Below are 18,863 nucleotides of genomic sequence, written 5' to 3'. Positions count from 1 at the left end.
ACCAAGTTTGGACAGATGTGAGCTTGTGGGTACCCACACCATTAACAAATTCTGTAATATGAAAAATAGCTTACAAGGTAAAACTTGAAAAAAAACAACAGTGAACTACAGGTAACGTTCAACCATCTTACAACTAAACATCAATGTGTATCTTTTTTATATGTTAGATATATTTGTACTCTAACTTTTATCATATGTAACATATAAATCAACTAATTTTAATCTTATCCTTGGCACAGGCATTTCAGGTGTGTGGTACAATACCTGCATATGTAATCTCAAATATTTTCACTTAAATATATATTACAATTGATAATTTACTATAAAATAATGTACTTTACATATTGCTAAAAAAGTATTTCCCAACACTCATTTTTGAGCAGCTGTAATGATCCATACATGCAGAAAAGACATTTATTAGTAATAGATTCAGTATACATTTTTTTCCTACTCATCTCAATGCTCACAACTGTTTCCAGTTAACTTCTTAGTTATTGTTGATAACTACCAAGTCAATTTCTTTATTCTCTTTTTTTTTTAATTCTGCTAAGACATTTTCATAAGCTCATTAACTTTATTATTTTCCATTATCTATGTTTTAACTTAAACCTTCACTTACTTTTAAACTGCAAGTGTAGCTACAAACCCCTATTCTTTGTTTAAAGAGTTAGAAAAATATTGACATTGATTGTTATAATTCAAAATCTAAGTATTTACTAATGTTTGATTTAATTTCATTCTCATGCATAACAAAGGTTCATATTAATATAACAGAGTAATTAAGCCATCACTCCCCTCCATACTTAATTTCACAACCTAGCAATGCCATCTTAAATTCCTGGGTTACATAGTATTTTTCTGTAATTTTAAGTTTTGATGTAACACTATTAAAAACAAAACAGATATACCAAAAAAATTAAGATATATTACTTTATCAGTAATGTTTTTCTTCAATTTTCTTTTCTTCATTACATTAATAAATAATTAACACTATACACCATTTGAACAATTATCTTAATACTATTAAATTTAAGAAGAATGTCTCAATTGGATACCATACTAACAAACAATTACTTCTCAAACACTAAATTTAGTGTAATAAATTTTAAAACTTCAAAACACTTGTCACCTACTTGGAGAGTTTTTCCTAAGCCCATACTGTGAGCAAGAATACAGCCAAAGCCACCAGATGTTTTAAACCTCTCCAAACTTTCTACCACATTATCATAGAGAAATCTTACTCCACCAATCTGTATAGATAAGATCAATTAAGTACATACTGACTTTAGCTCTTAATTAACTGTTGGCTTAAAAACACTCTAACTTTTACACTATACATAAGAGTAGCAACTTACAACAATATCAATACATACGTATGCAAATCAAACTTGTTATTAATAACAGTGGTATTTAAATAACAAAGTTACAATAAAGAATAATAAACTTCTAAACTTGAAAACTAGGATAAAATAAAAATAACCATTAAGAATATTTTTCCTAAAATAAAACTTACCATAACAATAACCTATAAATGAATTATGCATGAGTTATTAAACATTATTCACTCATGAATCATACCTTTCTACAATCACCTGTCACTAGTTAACCATTCAGGATTACTTACTAGCTTACTATAAAAAACTTTAATTAAAATAATTAGAAATGGTTAACCCCTTTACTGCAACTGGGACACATTTCCTAGTGCTCTTACCCCATCACTATGACTGGTATAAATGTTTGCCACTGTCAATCATGTTTACACCTTCCTTTGCTGGGTCCAGGTCTATCATCTTGACTATCATCACTAGGTGGAAAGCTAGATGCCTCTTCATCACCATGCACTTAAATACCACTTGAGTCACTTTCACTGTCCTCTAAACTATCCGAGTCAAGTAATCAACCATACTTACATAATAGTTGCATTACTACTCTCTCTTCTAGCAATGCAGTCATTGACACGTTGTCATATATTCCACTTAGGCATCTTGTTGGTTGCTGAAAGACTAAGAGGCAAACATTGAAGGAAACCATATATCAACATTAGGTGGGATGGCAATAAATACTTTCCAAATCATTTTACTTTCACATCATCACACGAGGAATTTCGAACCACAATGGAAAGCATTTGTCCAAGCTGAAGTATAAAGAGGATGGAGCACAGAAAAGCATACATTCCAGCCAGTGTGAAAGGGCTAATGGTGCATTTTGAATTTTAAAATAACAGAAACCTACAACAATCTCTTTAAAGAAAAATAAAAAATATTACCTGATGCGGTTTGATTGCTCTGCTAAGTTGAGGAGCCAGAAAAATATCTGGTTCTTCTGGTGGATGGCCAATATTCACTAGAACTAATCCATCTTCGTTTGGTTGGTTCAAAGTATCATTAGTGTGGGTACCACTATTATCTTCATCTAAGGTGCCATTATCATCGTCATCACTCACCATGACAACATCATCATCTTCCACCTCTTCATTGGATTTTTCATTTTTCTCTGTTTTGGTATAATTTTCTGAAGAAATCTTTAAGATGTCTGAAAACAATCATGACAGAAACGATATGATGCATTTTACAAAACTACCATGCAAGAGTACTTTACAACATGATGTTTTTTGGACAAGTTGACAAAAACATATCAAAACTGATTTTGTTAACTAATTCTGTTATTTTACTTGTACATAAAGAGCACATATAGTTCACACATTACTAATATTATTTTAACTTCAAATGTACATTTATTTATTTTGCAAGTACAACAATTTTATTCCAAATATAATTGAATGTTGAAAAATAAAGTACATATAATGTATAATGTTTTAACAGCTGTAACTTCAAAGATTTCACAATTTAGCAAAACTTAATAAATCTTCCAATCAAAAAACAAAACAAAAAACCTTCCAGATTTTCTGCAATTATTCTTAAAAGCAAATAAACATTTGGAAGAAAAAAACTATTTACGAACACATCAAAATCATTATTTAACAGCTTTTTTTTTAAAAATGAATTTCTCTGTCAGGTTTGTGTTTGTTTAGAATTAAGCACAAAGCTACACAGTGGGCTATCTGTGATCTACTCACCACGGGTACCTAAACCTGGTTTTTAGCAGTGTGAGCCCACAGACATATGCTGTGCCACTAGAGGGTTCTCTGTCAGGAAACAAATACTCTTACATTCTTATACTTGTTAACTGAGTTGAAATCTACTTTGCACCACCTATACTGAGCAAATGTTCTTCTGCAACAACAAATAAACAGTAAAGACAAATGCAAAGCAATTGTATCTCATTAGATTTAGTTTGTTTCCCTTTCAGCACAAGTTAATCTATACTTCTGGTAATATAGAATACTTTTATTGATGGTGAAACAAATGTTTTAAACCATTGGTCTGTCTACTTCAGGTTTGTTCTTTACTAAGCAATATAGGCCTATATATCATTTAAAAGACAAAAAATGTGCATTAAATGTCATGAAAGTGGTGTCAGCAAGTGAAAGGACAGAAGCAGAGGTCAAGTGTACAAATGACAAACATACTTTACCAAATACATTTGATGTTGATAAATTGCAATAATGGACAAGATATTTTATTCTTTATAAAAATATTTTAAAATCAAAATATAGGTCTTGTACTGTTTGGTGCTGCAACAAACACAATCAGTTTTGTATTTGTATACATCATTTTTTGGTGTGTGTATTTCCTTTTATGACCAATTAATATTACCATCAACCTAAAACAACTAACTTTACCTTTGGAGTTAGCAACAACTTCTAGAGTCCGAACAAGTTTTTTTGACTGGTCTACACAAGTTTTGTTGCTTTCTTCATCACTACTGCCAACCAGAATTACATCTTTATCAGATGCTTTTCTTTTACCAGCCGTAAGTTCCTTTTTTATTGTTACAGAGTTATTAACAGCTGCTGGTAGGGTCTCTGTACTTTGCTGTGGTTGAACAGAAGCTGCTGGGGGTGTAGAAATACAAGTTAATTGTATTTCTGGGTTTTCTTCTAATCTTTTCATAAGAAGAAGTCTTTCCTGAAGAGCTCGAAGTTGGGTTTCTTGAAGAAATTTTTTTCTTTCTTGTTCTTCTTTTTGAGCTTGTATAGTTTTAGCATCCAATTCATTTTCTGACATAATATTCCTGTTAATGTAATTCAAAAGCCTTAAAACACATAGTACAAAAAAAACAAACTTATCTTCCCAACTTGCCACCTCAAGTAAAAATTTAACACAAACTATTAGCTCTTGAATTATACTAATTAACCTAAAGATGAAATGTTTTTTTCACACAAATTTATATATTTAATAATTCTGCATGCACAGGATTTCTTTGTACAGCATTATTTTGTGCTGGATCTTACAAAGATATTTTCACATAATTTATATTAATTACCACTGCAGCACCGACACGAGTTTCAATATCTTCACAAATAAATGTCAATAAATTTGCTAACATGATGTCAAAACATAGTGTTCCAGTACATGTGACAACTGCCTTGCTGGTGCTCTGCATGTGACAACCAACTTGAAACTGATCATCTTCATCATAGTTTCACAGTGTTTTGCACCTCAAAGCCTTCATGATTATAATAAAGGCCCAAATGTGTAGCTGATGGCTCACTAGTTCATAGAGCAAAGGTGTCTCCAGCCAATAATTTTGAACTTCTTAGCCCAACAGTTTTGAATTACTGCTGCAAAAAATAACACTAGACAAGCAAATTTAGTTTGAGTGATATCACACAATGCCTTTTAGGATATACAAGACAATGTGCAAGATATGTACTGGTCTTTTCTTAGAAGCATAATGAAATTGGCTAGCATTCTAAAACAAATTGTCACAACCAATTATTTACCTGCCTAATTTTTAAATAATTACACTTGCTTTTATTAACATCATACAAAAGCAAGAGTACAAAAATCTGAGTTTTTCCTATGTATTGCAGCAAGATATATAAATAATGCAATTTACTAACAAAACTACTGATCATTTAAACACTTTTTCACAACTGCAATTTCCAAAATAGATTTAACTGTTTTTCAACAGTGTAGATTACAAATCTTTTTTTCTCATGTATATTTAGGTATTACTAATTTTCTTCATTTGTAACACTGTAAGGTCACAAGTTAAAAAAAAAAAACATTTACCAATAGGTCATTCCAGTACCATAAGTGTGTTCTTTACCTGAGGAAATTGTCAGTCTTATACAGCATATTTTCCAAAAATATTTTTTCAAATGTCCTCAAGTTTTTAGTATCTTACATGTATTTCTTTAAAACTGTTTTAAGCCAAAGTTTCAGTCAACTCTGAGTTAGTTACTATTTAATAAGTATTTTACACTTAATAAAAACACTATTTAAAAACAGTTACTTGTGATAGACATTTTAACACTTTTAAGTTTAAAAGTATCTTCACACAAACTCTTAAGACCAACTCTTGTCAATATTTCAATACCACATTTTTTTTTTTCAAGCGACATTTATTAAATTACACAAGTCTAATTGGAAACCTTTACATGCATATATAGCTATTTCTGAAATAAGAATGTTAAATGTAACCACAAAACAATTATAGTGAAATATATGTTATTTTAAAATAAAATTTTAACACCACAAACAATTTAGATGCACCTATCATGTGCCACATATGTGTCAAAGTAAACAGTACCTGATTTCTCTCCTTTGAAAAAGGTTTTTCTTTTTCTTGGTTGGTTTCTTCTTTTTATCTTCTTCTTCACTATAATCAGATTCACTGTCAAAACTATCACTGTTTTCATTACTTTTATGTTCAGAAAACTGATCATTGTCAGTGCCTGATATCAGGACATCACTATCTGAACATTTATCTGTTAACTTTTCATTGTTTACATTTTCTTCTTTTTCACTACCATAACCATTTTCGTTATTTTTCTCTTCAGAAAGATGACTAATGTCAGTGCCTGATATCAGGATGTCACCATCTGAACATTTATCTGTTAACTTTTCATCAGTGTTAGTTTTTTCATTCTTTTCACTATTATGACCATCTCCACTTAAGGCAGACAAGTTTTTCTCCATGATAGTTTCATTTGATGATGACAGTTTTCTTTTTTTTACTGGAGTTTCTGAAATGTCAGCTTTTATTGATGAATATTCTTCCCTAGTTTCATCAGGTAGTTCTTCTGCATCCACAACCTTTTTCTTCTCCAAGCACATTTTCCTGTCCCCCAACCCTTTCGTTTTTTCACTGCATGGTACTGGCGCATCTGCTGAAATAGGCGAAACAGACAGTGAATGGGGTCCTAGCATTACCTCTCTTTCCACACAGGGTGTCTGAGACTGGCCAGTTTGATGATTTTCAGCTGCTTCTAATATTTCTAAATAAAGTTAAAATAACATTAGGTAACCTTAATCATATGATTCTCTTGCTTGTGTTCCTGAAAAGATAAGTATAAACTGTTTTTTTTACTTTTTGTTGCTGTTGTTTCAAAGTATTAAGAGAAAACAGTTTAGAAACAAATTGCAATGATGAATGTAAAATAGAAATGTAGCATCATGTGAACAATTTTTGAATAAATTTCAATTTTGTTTTCTGCATACCTTAACAGCATACACAACTGGTAATAACTACATATTAAGAGTTTTATAAGTTAGGTATCTATTATGTCAGTTTACTTTTCATTTTAAAATACTTAATGAGGGTAACAAGATACAACTCTGTTTTTCAAGGAAGTTCTCTCACACACATGCTAGAAAAAAAATAAAAATTCATGCTCATCCTTTAGTTTTAAGCAAATTATTTACAATCATAATGGAATACGAAAAAAAAGTGTGTGTGTATTTATATATATGTAATATTTATTCATAAACAGAAACCCTGTTTAAAAAAAGGAATTGTAATTATGTAATCATACATCTCACATTTCCTCTCAGAAATATAAAAATAAGTCTTTCTCAGGAGAATTCAAACTTCTAAACAGTAATATGGATAAAGAAGACAAAGCTCTAAACTCTAAAGTCTAGATACATTGTGTCTGAAAAAAATAAGGTGCAAATTAATAATATGGCAACATTAAATTGATGCTCACATTGTTGTACTAGCTTAGAAATAATCAATTAGTGGCTGAGGCTTTGTGCAGAGTGCTGCAAACTCCAGCCACACTTATTTCTGAAAAACTTCAAAAGTTTTATGGTAATCAACACATTAACCACTGATTTACACAATGTGAGAAAACAATAAATTTAGACTTTATCACTTAATTCCCTCACTACAGGCTTGATCTCAAGGACAGATCTTGTAACCATTTTGTGTTTGTTATAGTTTTCATACTGTAACTTTCATACAATGTCCAAATATTCATGAAATTTTACAGATCAGTAAACATTATAAGGTTTTGAACACAAAATATATTTCAAGATTTGCTAATGACTTTTTCTTTCCTCATACTAACTATCCAATATGCAAAACAATTTTGATTTTGGTTATACAAATGTCATACAGCAAAGAAGGTGTATTTACGAATTTCTAAAAATGGTCAAGGTAGGCAGGGCCACCTTGATGATTTGTTGAATATATCTCAGAAAATAAAAAAGATGAAAGATTCTTACTTTATATTCTGGCTTTTCAATAACTGAAGATTGTTTGCAAAGGAAACCAAACCTGAGACCATCACATCATGAGGCACCCACCTCTATTCGCCCAAATCACCAGATCAAAATTAAAGAAAAATCTTACAAACCTAAAATTGGATTTTGATAACCTGAATGGCACAGCACAGATAACTCGTGTTATAGTTTTGTACTCAGATAAATATAATAGAATACTATGATCATTTGTCAAGTTTGAACAATAAAAAATACTTCCCAGCTGCACCATCCCCTTATTTGTAGTATTATTATTACATTTTCTATAATTAAGCAGGTTTTATTGAGTAATGTAAGAAAAATACTACAACGCTTAATCCATATAATAATATATGTTACTTTTAAAAGATTTCTACACAAGTTGTTGGTCTAAGTTTAGAGATAATGTTTCAACAGAAATTCTTGTGAATGGTGCCTATGCTTAACTTACAAATAAACTTGTACAATTCCACAGCTAACAGACTGAATAGCTGATGTTGCTTTAATCCTTTCACAAGAAGTCACGAGTCGAAGGTCATGTCATCAAGTTTCATAACTTGCCTTCAAAGTTTTATGGAACTACTATTTTATGAATTTATGCAAATTTTTAATCAAATTGTAGATTATAATTTAAACATTAATATTATATAGGAGATAATTTCTTAATATAACAGTAAATATTAAAAGAACACATAAATATAGACTTTAGCAAGTCACGTGGTATATTGAATGCAGCACTGTTTACAATTAGATGCTCATGATGTCAAAATACAAAATTATATTTTTGTATACATTTGGAACTCAAATTACTAATATTATCAAGCAAGAATATAAAATAAGAACCTCAACTCTTTATTTTGCTGAGATACGACTTATGTACTAAATCAAACATAGCTGCCTCATTTAACTCTTTCCAATTTTGAAAATGCTTCCTAATATACTCTTACTATAGTATGACTTGTGTATAACCAATAAACAACACAGAATGTCCCCAGTGGTTTCTCTCAGCCATTTTAATCTGTGAAAAGACTACCATGTTTTTCGATCCATGTTTTTAAAGAGGTAGGTTGTGTTTTTAGTTTGCTTGAAGTTTCATATTATTTATAATTTAAATAAATCTTAGTTACTAAACTTAATAAATTAGTAGAATTCTATGGTATCAGTGTAATTATTTATGATTTTTGGTTATTTGACTGCACACATAAAACCTAAAAAAAATTTTGATATCCTCCATATGCAAAATTCTAAAAGGCTTAGAAACCTATGCCTACCAACAACCAAGTATAAAGGTCATGCTTCACTTCTCAATTTATTGTTATATATTTTAAGAAAATTACATTTAATAAATTTATTTCTACAGAGTAATAATCTATATATATATATATACATGTAATAATTGAAAAGTGACCGTACATTACAAAACACTAGTTTAGAGATTACACAAATAATATTTGTGATTTTTGGGAGAAAGATCAGTTTTTTTTAAACATGAAGTCATTTTGCAATCAGAAAAGTAACAAAACAGATAATTTTCACAAACAAATCTTTAGTAAAAATATTTCACTAAAAAACCTGTTTTGTTTTACAATTTTTACTAAAAGGCTACTAAATTTTGTGAAGATACACATACTGTGTCAAAAGTTATAGCACAAATAATTAACATGTGCAAGCACGTAGACAAACTCGGGTATGTTATACCGAGCTCATAGCAAAAGTATTTGAGAACAGATCAACATTCTGTTAAAATATGTAGCATATTTTCTAAATAAAATAATTTCCATTATGCTCATAAATTTCTTTTAGGTGATTTACAAACATATTAGCATGTAACATGTTTACATAACGATATTACACTACTCAAGCATCAAGTTTTTGTTCTTTTGTAACACTATTACATTAAACACAAACTACTAAGTAAAATTTTACTTAAAGTGTTCACACTATTTATGCTGGTATGGTCCTTAGGGTTAGACACAATGAAAAAAACACATCACTGATACTAAAACATACTAGAACTACACAATATTTATAATAGTCATGTCAATATCAAAAGCACTGTTGGAAAGAAATTATTTTAAAAACAGTATTACAAAACTATAAATTGTTTATTGTTTATCATCCCTCAGATATCATCTATTGCCTAACAAACATGATAGCTGCCAACATTTAAGAATATATTTCAGTGATACTTTTGAAATGTAAAAATTTATAGCATGATAAAATGCTGCAAGTGTTGCTTAAAATAGACTTATTGACCCACTATGTGCACCATAATTAAACTGTATGTGATTCTTAGATGCTAATGACAATTTGTTTTACCAACCATATCCTCAAGACATCTCTGAATCTCATGAAATTCATTGATTTTTCCAAGTTTTTGTCTGTAAAAATTAAATTCCCTTGTTTTTATTTTCAGGCCAGAAATACAAAAATTGACATTTTTGGATCCACTGACACTTGAAAGCATGTTAACCCTTAAACACTGGGAATATTGTAGGTAGCAGCATCAATTGATGATGGTTGCCATTTAAGAGTTAAAAGTTATTTTGTTTATGTGTATTGTTTGAGCATGATAAATTTATTGAATATTCAATAAAGATTCACATAACTGGAACATTTTTCTTAATAAAGCTTACCTTATCTACTGCTAATTGGTTAATTCATTTAGAAAAACATCCAAAAAACAATCATAATGAAATTAAATACAAAATGAATTAATATTTAGTTATAAATTATAAAGTACATAATGTTGTTTTATTAATTCTTCACCTAAAAGTATGATTTGTAAATGACTTAAATAAAATAAAATAAAATAAAATAAAATATAGATAACTTGCAGAATCTGCTTCATAATTATTGTTCATAAAAATTGATATATATATATATATATATATATAGTGGCTAGGCCACTACTATGTCTGTTGCATCCTAGCCAGCTTGATGAACCCTGACATTAGGCAAAAGGATTCATAGGTACCAGAAAAACATTTTCTTCTTTGCTTTCATTCATGTGTTCTATGAAATACAAAGAGTACTAGAATTTTTAAACAGATAGAACTTAATATGAAAACATTTGGGGAACAAAAAGTGTATAAAGAAACAAAACAAATTTCCATATTTGTGGTTTGTCTCTCAATCTTCTAAATTTCTTAATAAATTCCATTGTTTTTAGCTGCAAAATCACAAATTACTTTTCACACTACTTTATTCACTTTAAATTATTGTAAATAATTTATAATCTACCCCACCCAGTGGTTTTTATACTTTGTTCATAGCCAATTTCAAAGAAATTCTTCATTAGCAGTTGTTCCCGTAATGTGAATTGGGGCATGTAATACTATAAACCATTAGACCAAGAAGAAAACTGATATAGGAAAAAAAAAAAAAAAGATATGTTTAGTTATATTATCAAGAATGGATAGTTTTTTAGCTATTTAAAAACTATGCTTTGGGATGAATAGAAAAATTATACTACACACACACACACACTGCATGTTGTTTGCAGGCGAGACAGAGTTGTGCAGACATATAAGCTGGAACATGGGCTGACCCCGTACTTATTCAACAAGTAAATCAATTGAGATCAATAATAAATGAGGCAATACAATCAATCAAGGTTCTGAGGAAGGTAAAATGAAATAAGTCATATATGTAAACTTTTCTCTATTTTTCATTCTTAGTAGAAATGTGTCTGAAGATTGTTGAGATGCCTACATCACTCATACGTTTAAATAGAATGATAAAGTTGACCTCCAAATTACAGGTAAGTTAGTCTTGCTTTTCAGGTTGGAAGTTCTAGTGCATAATAAAAGAAGCTTTATACAGTTATTTCGGGAAATCCAACATGGTGATTGGATGAAAGAAAATAAAATGTTATTAACAGAGGTAAAACTTGGCCCTCTTTACCAGCTGATAGTTTCAGGGTCATTGTTTGGACGTATTTTCTATATTACGTTAAATAGTGATAATCAGAAAGGGTGTAATAAACTAGTAACGTCTGCTATTTCAAAATGAGTTTAATCAATTCATTAACTGGACAAACATTTAGCAATAACATTTAAATGGAACATTTGTTCAATATAGATAGGAAACTACTCAGAATCATGATTGAAGAAAGTGAACAATTTATATTCATGGTTATGTTGCTAATAGTATTCTGAGGATGATAGAGTACATGTTTAAAACATTTTAAAAAGTAGGATACACATAAATTAAGAATTTTAGTTTTCTATCAGAGTGATTGGCTTATGGAATAATTTGATGTCAGCATTAATAAAGACAAGCATTTTATTAGAGTTTCAGAGAAGAATCAAAGATTTCCTGAAAAAAATTAAGGTGAATTTACTAGGACAACCACAATGGATCCAACGATCTTTTGTTAAATTTATATTATGCCTTATAAAACTTGTAGCTTTGAACATAAACTAATTTTTTTTAATACAAAATGATGAAAAATTAGAAAAATGTGAACAGAAGATCAATCTTAGTAACTGTCTTTGTAACAAAATAAGAAAAAAATTATTGATATTAACATAATTTATGTTTACTCAAAATGAGCTACTCACTTTCCAGTTCTGTAAACCCTTCATCCCATGCTTTAAGACGATCATGATGTGCTTTGGTGTGGCCACCAAGAAGACTTCCTGACGAGAAATCATCTGAATCCATTTTCTTTCTTAATTTGACACCTGCTTTTTCTTTATGACTAAAAAGCAAAAAAGTTGTATCAAAATTCTATGAAAGCAATTCTGCTAACCTTATCAAATAGAAGTTTTATTAATATAAGGGTTTAAGTTCAGAAAAGATGAGTTCATTGAGAAAACATGAATGAATGACCTTGATACAGCAGTCAACTATTTACTTGTTTTGCAGGAATCGTTCAGATTTTCTTTTCAAAATTTATATAAATGATAATGAAAATGGTAGTTTGTCTGAACTTGTTTAAAAAATGGCTTATGTGAGAATACTGGTTTGATTCACAATTAATTTAATAATGTTAATATATCTTTGTCTCTATACAGAGACAGTGTTTTTTTTTTATTGTTTCTTCTTCTTCCAAACATTTCTCAATCAACTGTCATTCTTTCATTTATTCATGGATTGGTTTGAAACCTGTTAGGGTTACACCTTTGTCCAATATGCCCAGAAAATATTTTCACTTTTTTGATTTAGGCCTTTTTTAAGGCTTTCATGTAGTTGAAGGTCAAAATTCAAAGTTATATCCTGACCAATCATACTTACAGCAACTAAGATTAATATTGGCACATGTACCCAATATTTAACAAAAGTGGTGGACTGGCAATTTTTGTAATTATAGGAAGGGGTCAAGATGACAAACAATTTTAGGTTATTTTTATAATTACTCGACTGTATTTCAGTCACTGTACATGGGAGTTAGCACAAACATACCTTTCTTCAAGTCCCATATATATACATACAAAAATATTGGGTATGCTAATTTTTGATAATTTGGAAGGAAGGGTCAAAGGGTTAAATAAAACCATAATTTTGGGGGCTTTAGTCAATTATTTAGCCCTACATTAACAAATTTACCTGCACTTTGGTACAAAGATATTTTTCTACAGACAACACAACTGACACAAATGTTGGGTCATAATTTTAGTTGTTTTTTTTAACAAGTTCTTTGTCGAGTTTTAGTCATTTTACACAATATTGGATGTTTGTCATATGTTCAATTTTCAGCAAAAAAACACAATTTGTGGTTTTCATAAACTATTCACATGTATGACAACAAATTTACATAGGAATTGGTGCAAAGGTACCTTTTTACAGGTACCAAGCAGTGATATAGTTTTCTATTTTTTTCTGTTCATGTTTTTCTGGTGTAAAATTTTTTTCATGTTAGAATTGCACACCAGACATGAATTCATCTGCAAATGCTTGCCTCTTTAACTGGAAAATATATTCCACCACTGGTAAATATAGTGTTATAAATTTGTAGAAAAGGTTATCAGGATGCAGGAAAACTTTCTTCCCTTCTGACATTTTACTTATCCAATGAAGTAATTCACCTCCTACACACACCATTATAACTAGGCCTAGACCTATTTCGACATTAATAGCTTTAAAACAAGACATAGATCACAGCAACACTGAATGAAAGTTAAAGTTATGCTTAGTTGAAGCATGACTTTCCATTATAGTTCTACAGGTTAATGCAAAGTAAATTTCGTCAAATTTACTTCTATAATATGGAGGTCAGTCCAACCGGCTGACACCATGTATATTCAGTTAATTCAGTTAATATACATGTTAGGCTTAGCTTCTGAATAAAGTACATGGAACAGTTGGGCCTTAAAATAAGTAAAACCTGTGTGCACATAATACTGCATGTTTGCATTTTTATTACTGCATAAAATGCTTGAAACACTAAAGCTATTTTAAGTAGGTGGGAAGAGAATAATCAATGGTATTCAATACGTGGTAATGACTTGTGAGAGAATGAAACTAACTGTCAGGCAAATATTTTAGAGTATTACAACACAAGAAAACATACAGACAAAACTGAAAGCTTATTGGTATTGATAAGCAAGGAAGTGCTACAGAGAACAAAACAACACACTATGTGATTACAATTTCTATACACAAAAAACAAATGAAAACATCAACAGTACAATATATGCTAAATTTGCAAGATTTATTTCAAGGCAACTGCCTTCTCACTAGATGTAAATAAACTTTAAAAATATCACAATTGTTGGAAAAGCCATCATCCACCATTTGTAAGCAATGAGAGAGTGAACATTAAAACCAAAACCAGCATGTTGATTCAAAATGACTGAACCAATAAAGATCAGCAATACATCAAATAATAACTCTCTTCATGTTCCACTCTGGTCTGGCAAGTTTTATTAGATCCAGGAACATTTACTATTTGAAAACACACATACAAAACTTTAAAGCCATTTAAAATTCTTGTTAGCCATTTACGTTTTAGAAACAAGATCATACAATAAACTGTGGTGTAAAACACATAACACATAAACCAATATACATATACATGTCTGCCCATTTGAAACTGGTTACATGTCAAAAAATGATGAATGAGGATTGTAAACAGCATATGCATTGGCTTGGCAACAAGTTGCAATACCTCATACCATCTGGCATAAACAGACTACACTGTCCTAACAAAAGCTTGCTGCATGTTAATTATTCACTGAAGGCTCAGTATACACACTTGCACTATAGCTTTTGATACTGCATGTGTATCTTAATAAAATTTAGTAAACTTTTAGTAAGGATTACTAATATTTTGAATACAGAAAATCAGATTTTTAATGAAACATTTTTGCTAAAGAGTTTTTCAAGAAAATAGAGTCTCTTTCATTTACAGTCTGAATGCAAAGTGATTTCATACTATGAATAAAACTATTCTTCATTCCAAAAACTGAATATTATTTGCATAATCTCTGAAACCTCCTAAATATATTTCAAATGTTTGTTTTTCAGTAAGCTATTATATTTTGTTATTTTCTATACTCTAACTGTGGGGTCTGTCACTCAACCAACCTTGTAATCATCATAAAGATATTAGGAAATAATTAAGTTTGATAATGCTATATATTTACACGTCTATTATTTTTTATTACATTGACCTTCCAGTTATGCCTAGCTAGCATATACAACTTGCACAAGCAAGGTGCACGAGCCCACAAGGACTCATGTTATGTATCCAGTAATTTAAAACCAACTTTTAGTCTTTCCTGTTTTAGTTGCGTTTTAGCAGAATAGTATTTTCTAACATACAATCACATTTCAATTATTATGCATTATATATATATATATGTATTTTTCTTAATGTATGGAACAATAAATTATATACTTTCACTACAACCTTTGTATTTAATTGCTGCCGGACATACATTGCCAGGCCTTTTAAAATTTTACACATGGAGGATATCAAACAATTTTTTTTAATGTTTTATATAGTTGAATAGCTAAAAACTTATAAACAATTATAGTGATACCACAGAATTCCACAATAATTTATTAATCCTAGTAACCAAGATGTATTTAGATTTAAAAAAATATGAAACTTGAAGCAGATTATTGTGACACAACCCACCTCCTTGAAATTGTGGATCGAAAGAACGTGGTAGCCTTTTTACACGTTAAAATGGCTGAGAAAACTACTCTGGGGATATTCTAAGCTATTGGTTGGATATTCACACACCACATACTGAAGTAAGTGGACATACAAAACCATTTTCAAAAATGAATAGAAGTAAGCAGGGGCTCTGTGTTTGATTCAGTACATATGCCATATCTCAGCAAAATAAAAATACATGAGGTTCTTATTTGATATTCTAGCTTGATAATATTAATAATTTGAGTTCTTAACTTGTACAAAACAATAGAATTAGTATTTTGACATCACAAACATCTAAATTTTAACAGTGCTGCATTCAACGTACCATGCGACTCATTACAATGTATAGTTTGATGTGTTATTTTAATATTTACTTTCAAATTAAGAAAATCACTCATATATAATATTAAAGTTTGAATTATAATCTACAATTTGATTAAAAACTTACATAAATTCATAAAATAGTAGTTCAAGAAAATTTTGAATGCTGGTCAACAAACATTACATGGCCTTTGACCCATGACCAAAGCAAAAGCATCAAATCATGAGAACACACAGAATGGATGGATATTATTACTAATATGCACCTGTCAATCACAGTATTTCAAGTTTATAACCAATGTGATTACAGTATCTCTCATCTTCTTTCATAGGTACACAGGTAATCTCATACCTTATTATTAATATCTGGTTATTGACAATTTTCATTTCATTTATCCATACAATGTGAATACATATTTATGGGTTTTAAACTGACAGATTTCACTGGGACTAAATTTTAGCTTGCCTTGACATAGGTGTCACATGGTACAAGGTTACCTGGTAAAGCACAATAAATAACCAAAACTTTATTGATATACTTCCAATGGGAAGGTAGTATGGAACAAAATGTTACTTTACAGATATGATTTTAGATTGTTCTTCCTTATTTATTAATTACATAATTAAACTTGAAGGTGTGTGAATTTTTGTTATTTTTATTATTCAAAAACCACAAAATAAACCTACCATAAGCCATACTTTTTAGGCAGAAATATTATTTATAACTGCTTTGCTTTTAACTGGTTAACTATTTCTAAATTTTTACACTAATTTAACAAGCATCCAACATAATGTTCAAGACAGTAAATGTAATAAACCAGAATGACAAATTCTAACAAACTAGTACAGCAAGCAAACCTTGTTTTAAAACGATGCTGGGAAACAATAAAACCCAACTTTACAAATACATGTCAAAGTTACTTCTAAATAGTTTCCAACATCTCGCAAACAATAACAGAAGTTATACTCTTCTTGTTATTATAACATGTAACAACTATTTACTGTTTGCATCTGATAATTTGTGATTAATTATGCACTGAATTAATAACAATTCAATATGTGACAAAGTATAATAGGTCTTTATACATTTTAAAGTTATGATTACATGTATGCACTTCAGAGAAATTGACTAATTTATTGCTTAATTAGTTAACAGTACTCTGAATCATAGTTTCACAAAAATAACACTTTAACATTAAAAATATTTAGCTTATCATTTAGAAATCAAGGGGGAAATCACATTATGGTCTTCCAAACAACGAGCTCAAACTTAAAAATGCATTTAAAAACTGAATTTTGGAAGTTTGAGCACAATTAACTAATGGGTAATACTAAAAGTTGTTTCTTAGTTTTAACTTCTAATTACATGCAACATTGTTTTTTTCTTCTACCTAAAGCTTAGATTAAAAAGATTATTACCAATTTACTATATTAGGTTAATCTGCAGCAAAAAACAACAAATATCCTCACCATTTTTTATTGTCTATAGGACCCTAAGAGTAATAATGTAGTACCAGTATCTTAGCCTACACGTCACTACGCGAGTTTTGTTAGTAGTACCAGTTATTCTTGAACTGTTGAAATAGGCTTATTACTTGATATCCAAGATTCAAAGACAATTTGTTTCATTAATTTTCGTTAATTATATTAAGTATCGAGAAAAAGTACTTTTATAAACGCAACAATTCTCGCGTTTTTATAAAATAAAATAAAGGCATGTTAATATTAACAATGCTGTCAAATAACTTGAAACTTTCTTCACAGACTACTTAACATTTACGATCAACCAAGCGTTAGAATTAAATAACATGGAGGATCCCAGTTGTCCATATCTCACTTACCACTAGACGTCTCTAACATTTATTTATAATCTGAACTATAAATTTACGACTCTTTTATAATAATCTACCATATTGTAAAATATGTTTAAACTTGCTTTTTATGTAACGTAAGTTGTCGTGAAGCGTATTAACAATATTATAGATTTCCAAGTTATAAAAAGCTATCAAACTTGAGCAGTTTTAATCAAGTTCATGAAAAGTTTTATCTTATAAATTATCAAATAAAGATAAATTCTAGCACGACACATAGTCCATTGTGTTACTTTGTAATTAACAACAAGCTAATCACAAAAATACATACTTTTTACAAATACTACACACAAATCTATCTTCTTTTTTTTTTCCGCGATAAATGTGTGTATATGTACATACAAACATATATATATATATATATGTCGATCAAAACAGATTATGTTTTAAATAAGGAAATTATATAATCGTGGATAAAAGTACACAATCTTCGGAACACAATAAATATAAGGTTACGATTTCTCTTTTTATTTGCATTTATTATTGTCAGTTCAAATAATCAGGGGAATAGATTTTTTACACCAGATGGGGGGATGATTTTTGCAACCACTTATGTGGACTATTCAATTTGCAAATTGGTAATCTCTGATTATGTGAACCTGAAAGCTGTTTGTTTGTTTTGGAATTTCGCACAAAGCTACTCGAGAGCTATCTGCGCTAGCCGTCCCTAATTTAGCAGTGTAAGACTAGAGGGAAGGCAGCTAGTCATCACCACCCACCGCCAACTCTTGGGCTACTCTTTTATCAACGAATAGTGGAATTGACCGAACATTATAATGCCCCCACGGCTGAAAGGGCGAGCATGTTTGGCGCGATGGGGATGCGAACCCGCGACCCTCAGATTACTAGTCGCACGCCTTAACACGCTTGGCCATGCCGGACCCCTGAAAGCTGTAAACATGCAGTCACAGAGTAATCTTGTTGCCACGATACTTCAAGGTTTCCATGTAAGATTGTATAAGTAAG

The 18,863-nt window shown here is 30.0% G+C and overlaps 1 protein-coding gene across 3 annotated transcripts in view; it reads right to left on the bottom strand.

Annotated features, from left to right (window-relative positions):
* Positions 1 to 17,991, bottom strand: part of LOC143222136 (helicase ARIP4-like) — a 66,510-nt gene extending 48,519 nt beyond the window's left edge. For 2 of the 3 annotated variants that reach the window (XM_076448155.1, XM_076448158.1), the window contains exons 1-6: positions 17,497 to 17,856; positions 12,158 to 12,297; positions 5,659 to 6,346; positions 3,743 to 4,134; positions 2,267 to 2,532; positions 1,134 to 1,250 (exon numbers count right to left, since the gene is read on the bottom strand). In XM_076448155.1, coding sequence (XP_076304270.1) covers positions 1,134 to 1,250; positions 2,267 to 2,532; positions 3,743 to 4,134; positions 5,659 to 6,346; positions 12,158 to 12,260 — 1,566 coding nt within the window. In that variant the 5' untranslated portion in view covers positions 12,261 to 12,297; positions 17,497 to 17,856. The other variant, XM_076448157.1, reaches the window with a different exon arrangement.
* Positions 17,992 to 18,863: the final 872 nt, after the last annotated feature.

Source organism: Tachypleus tridentatus, chromosome 8 (assembly GCF_004210375.1).
Source record: "Tachypleus tridentatus isolate NWPU-2018 chromosome 8, ASM421037v1, whole genome shotgun sequence".
Lineage (NCBI taxonomy): Eukaryota > Metazoa > Arthropoda > Merostomata > Xiphosura > Limulidae > Tachypleus > Tachypleus tridentatus.
The sequence above is the reverse complement of the archived record's forward strand: the minus strand, read 5'-3'. Positions and strand labels throughout refer to the sequence as shown.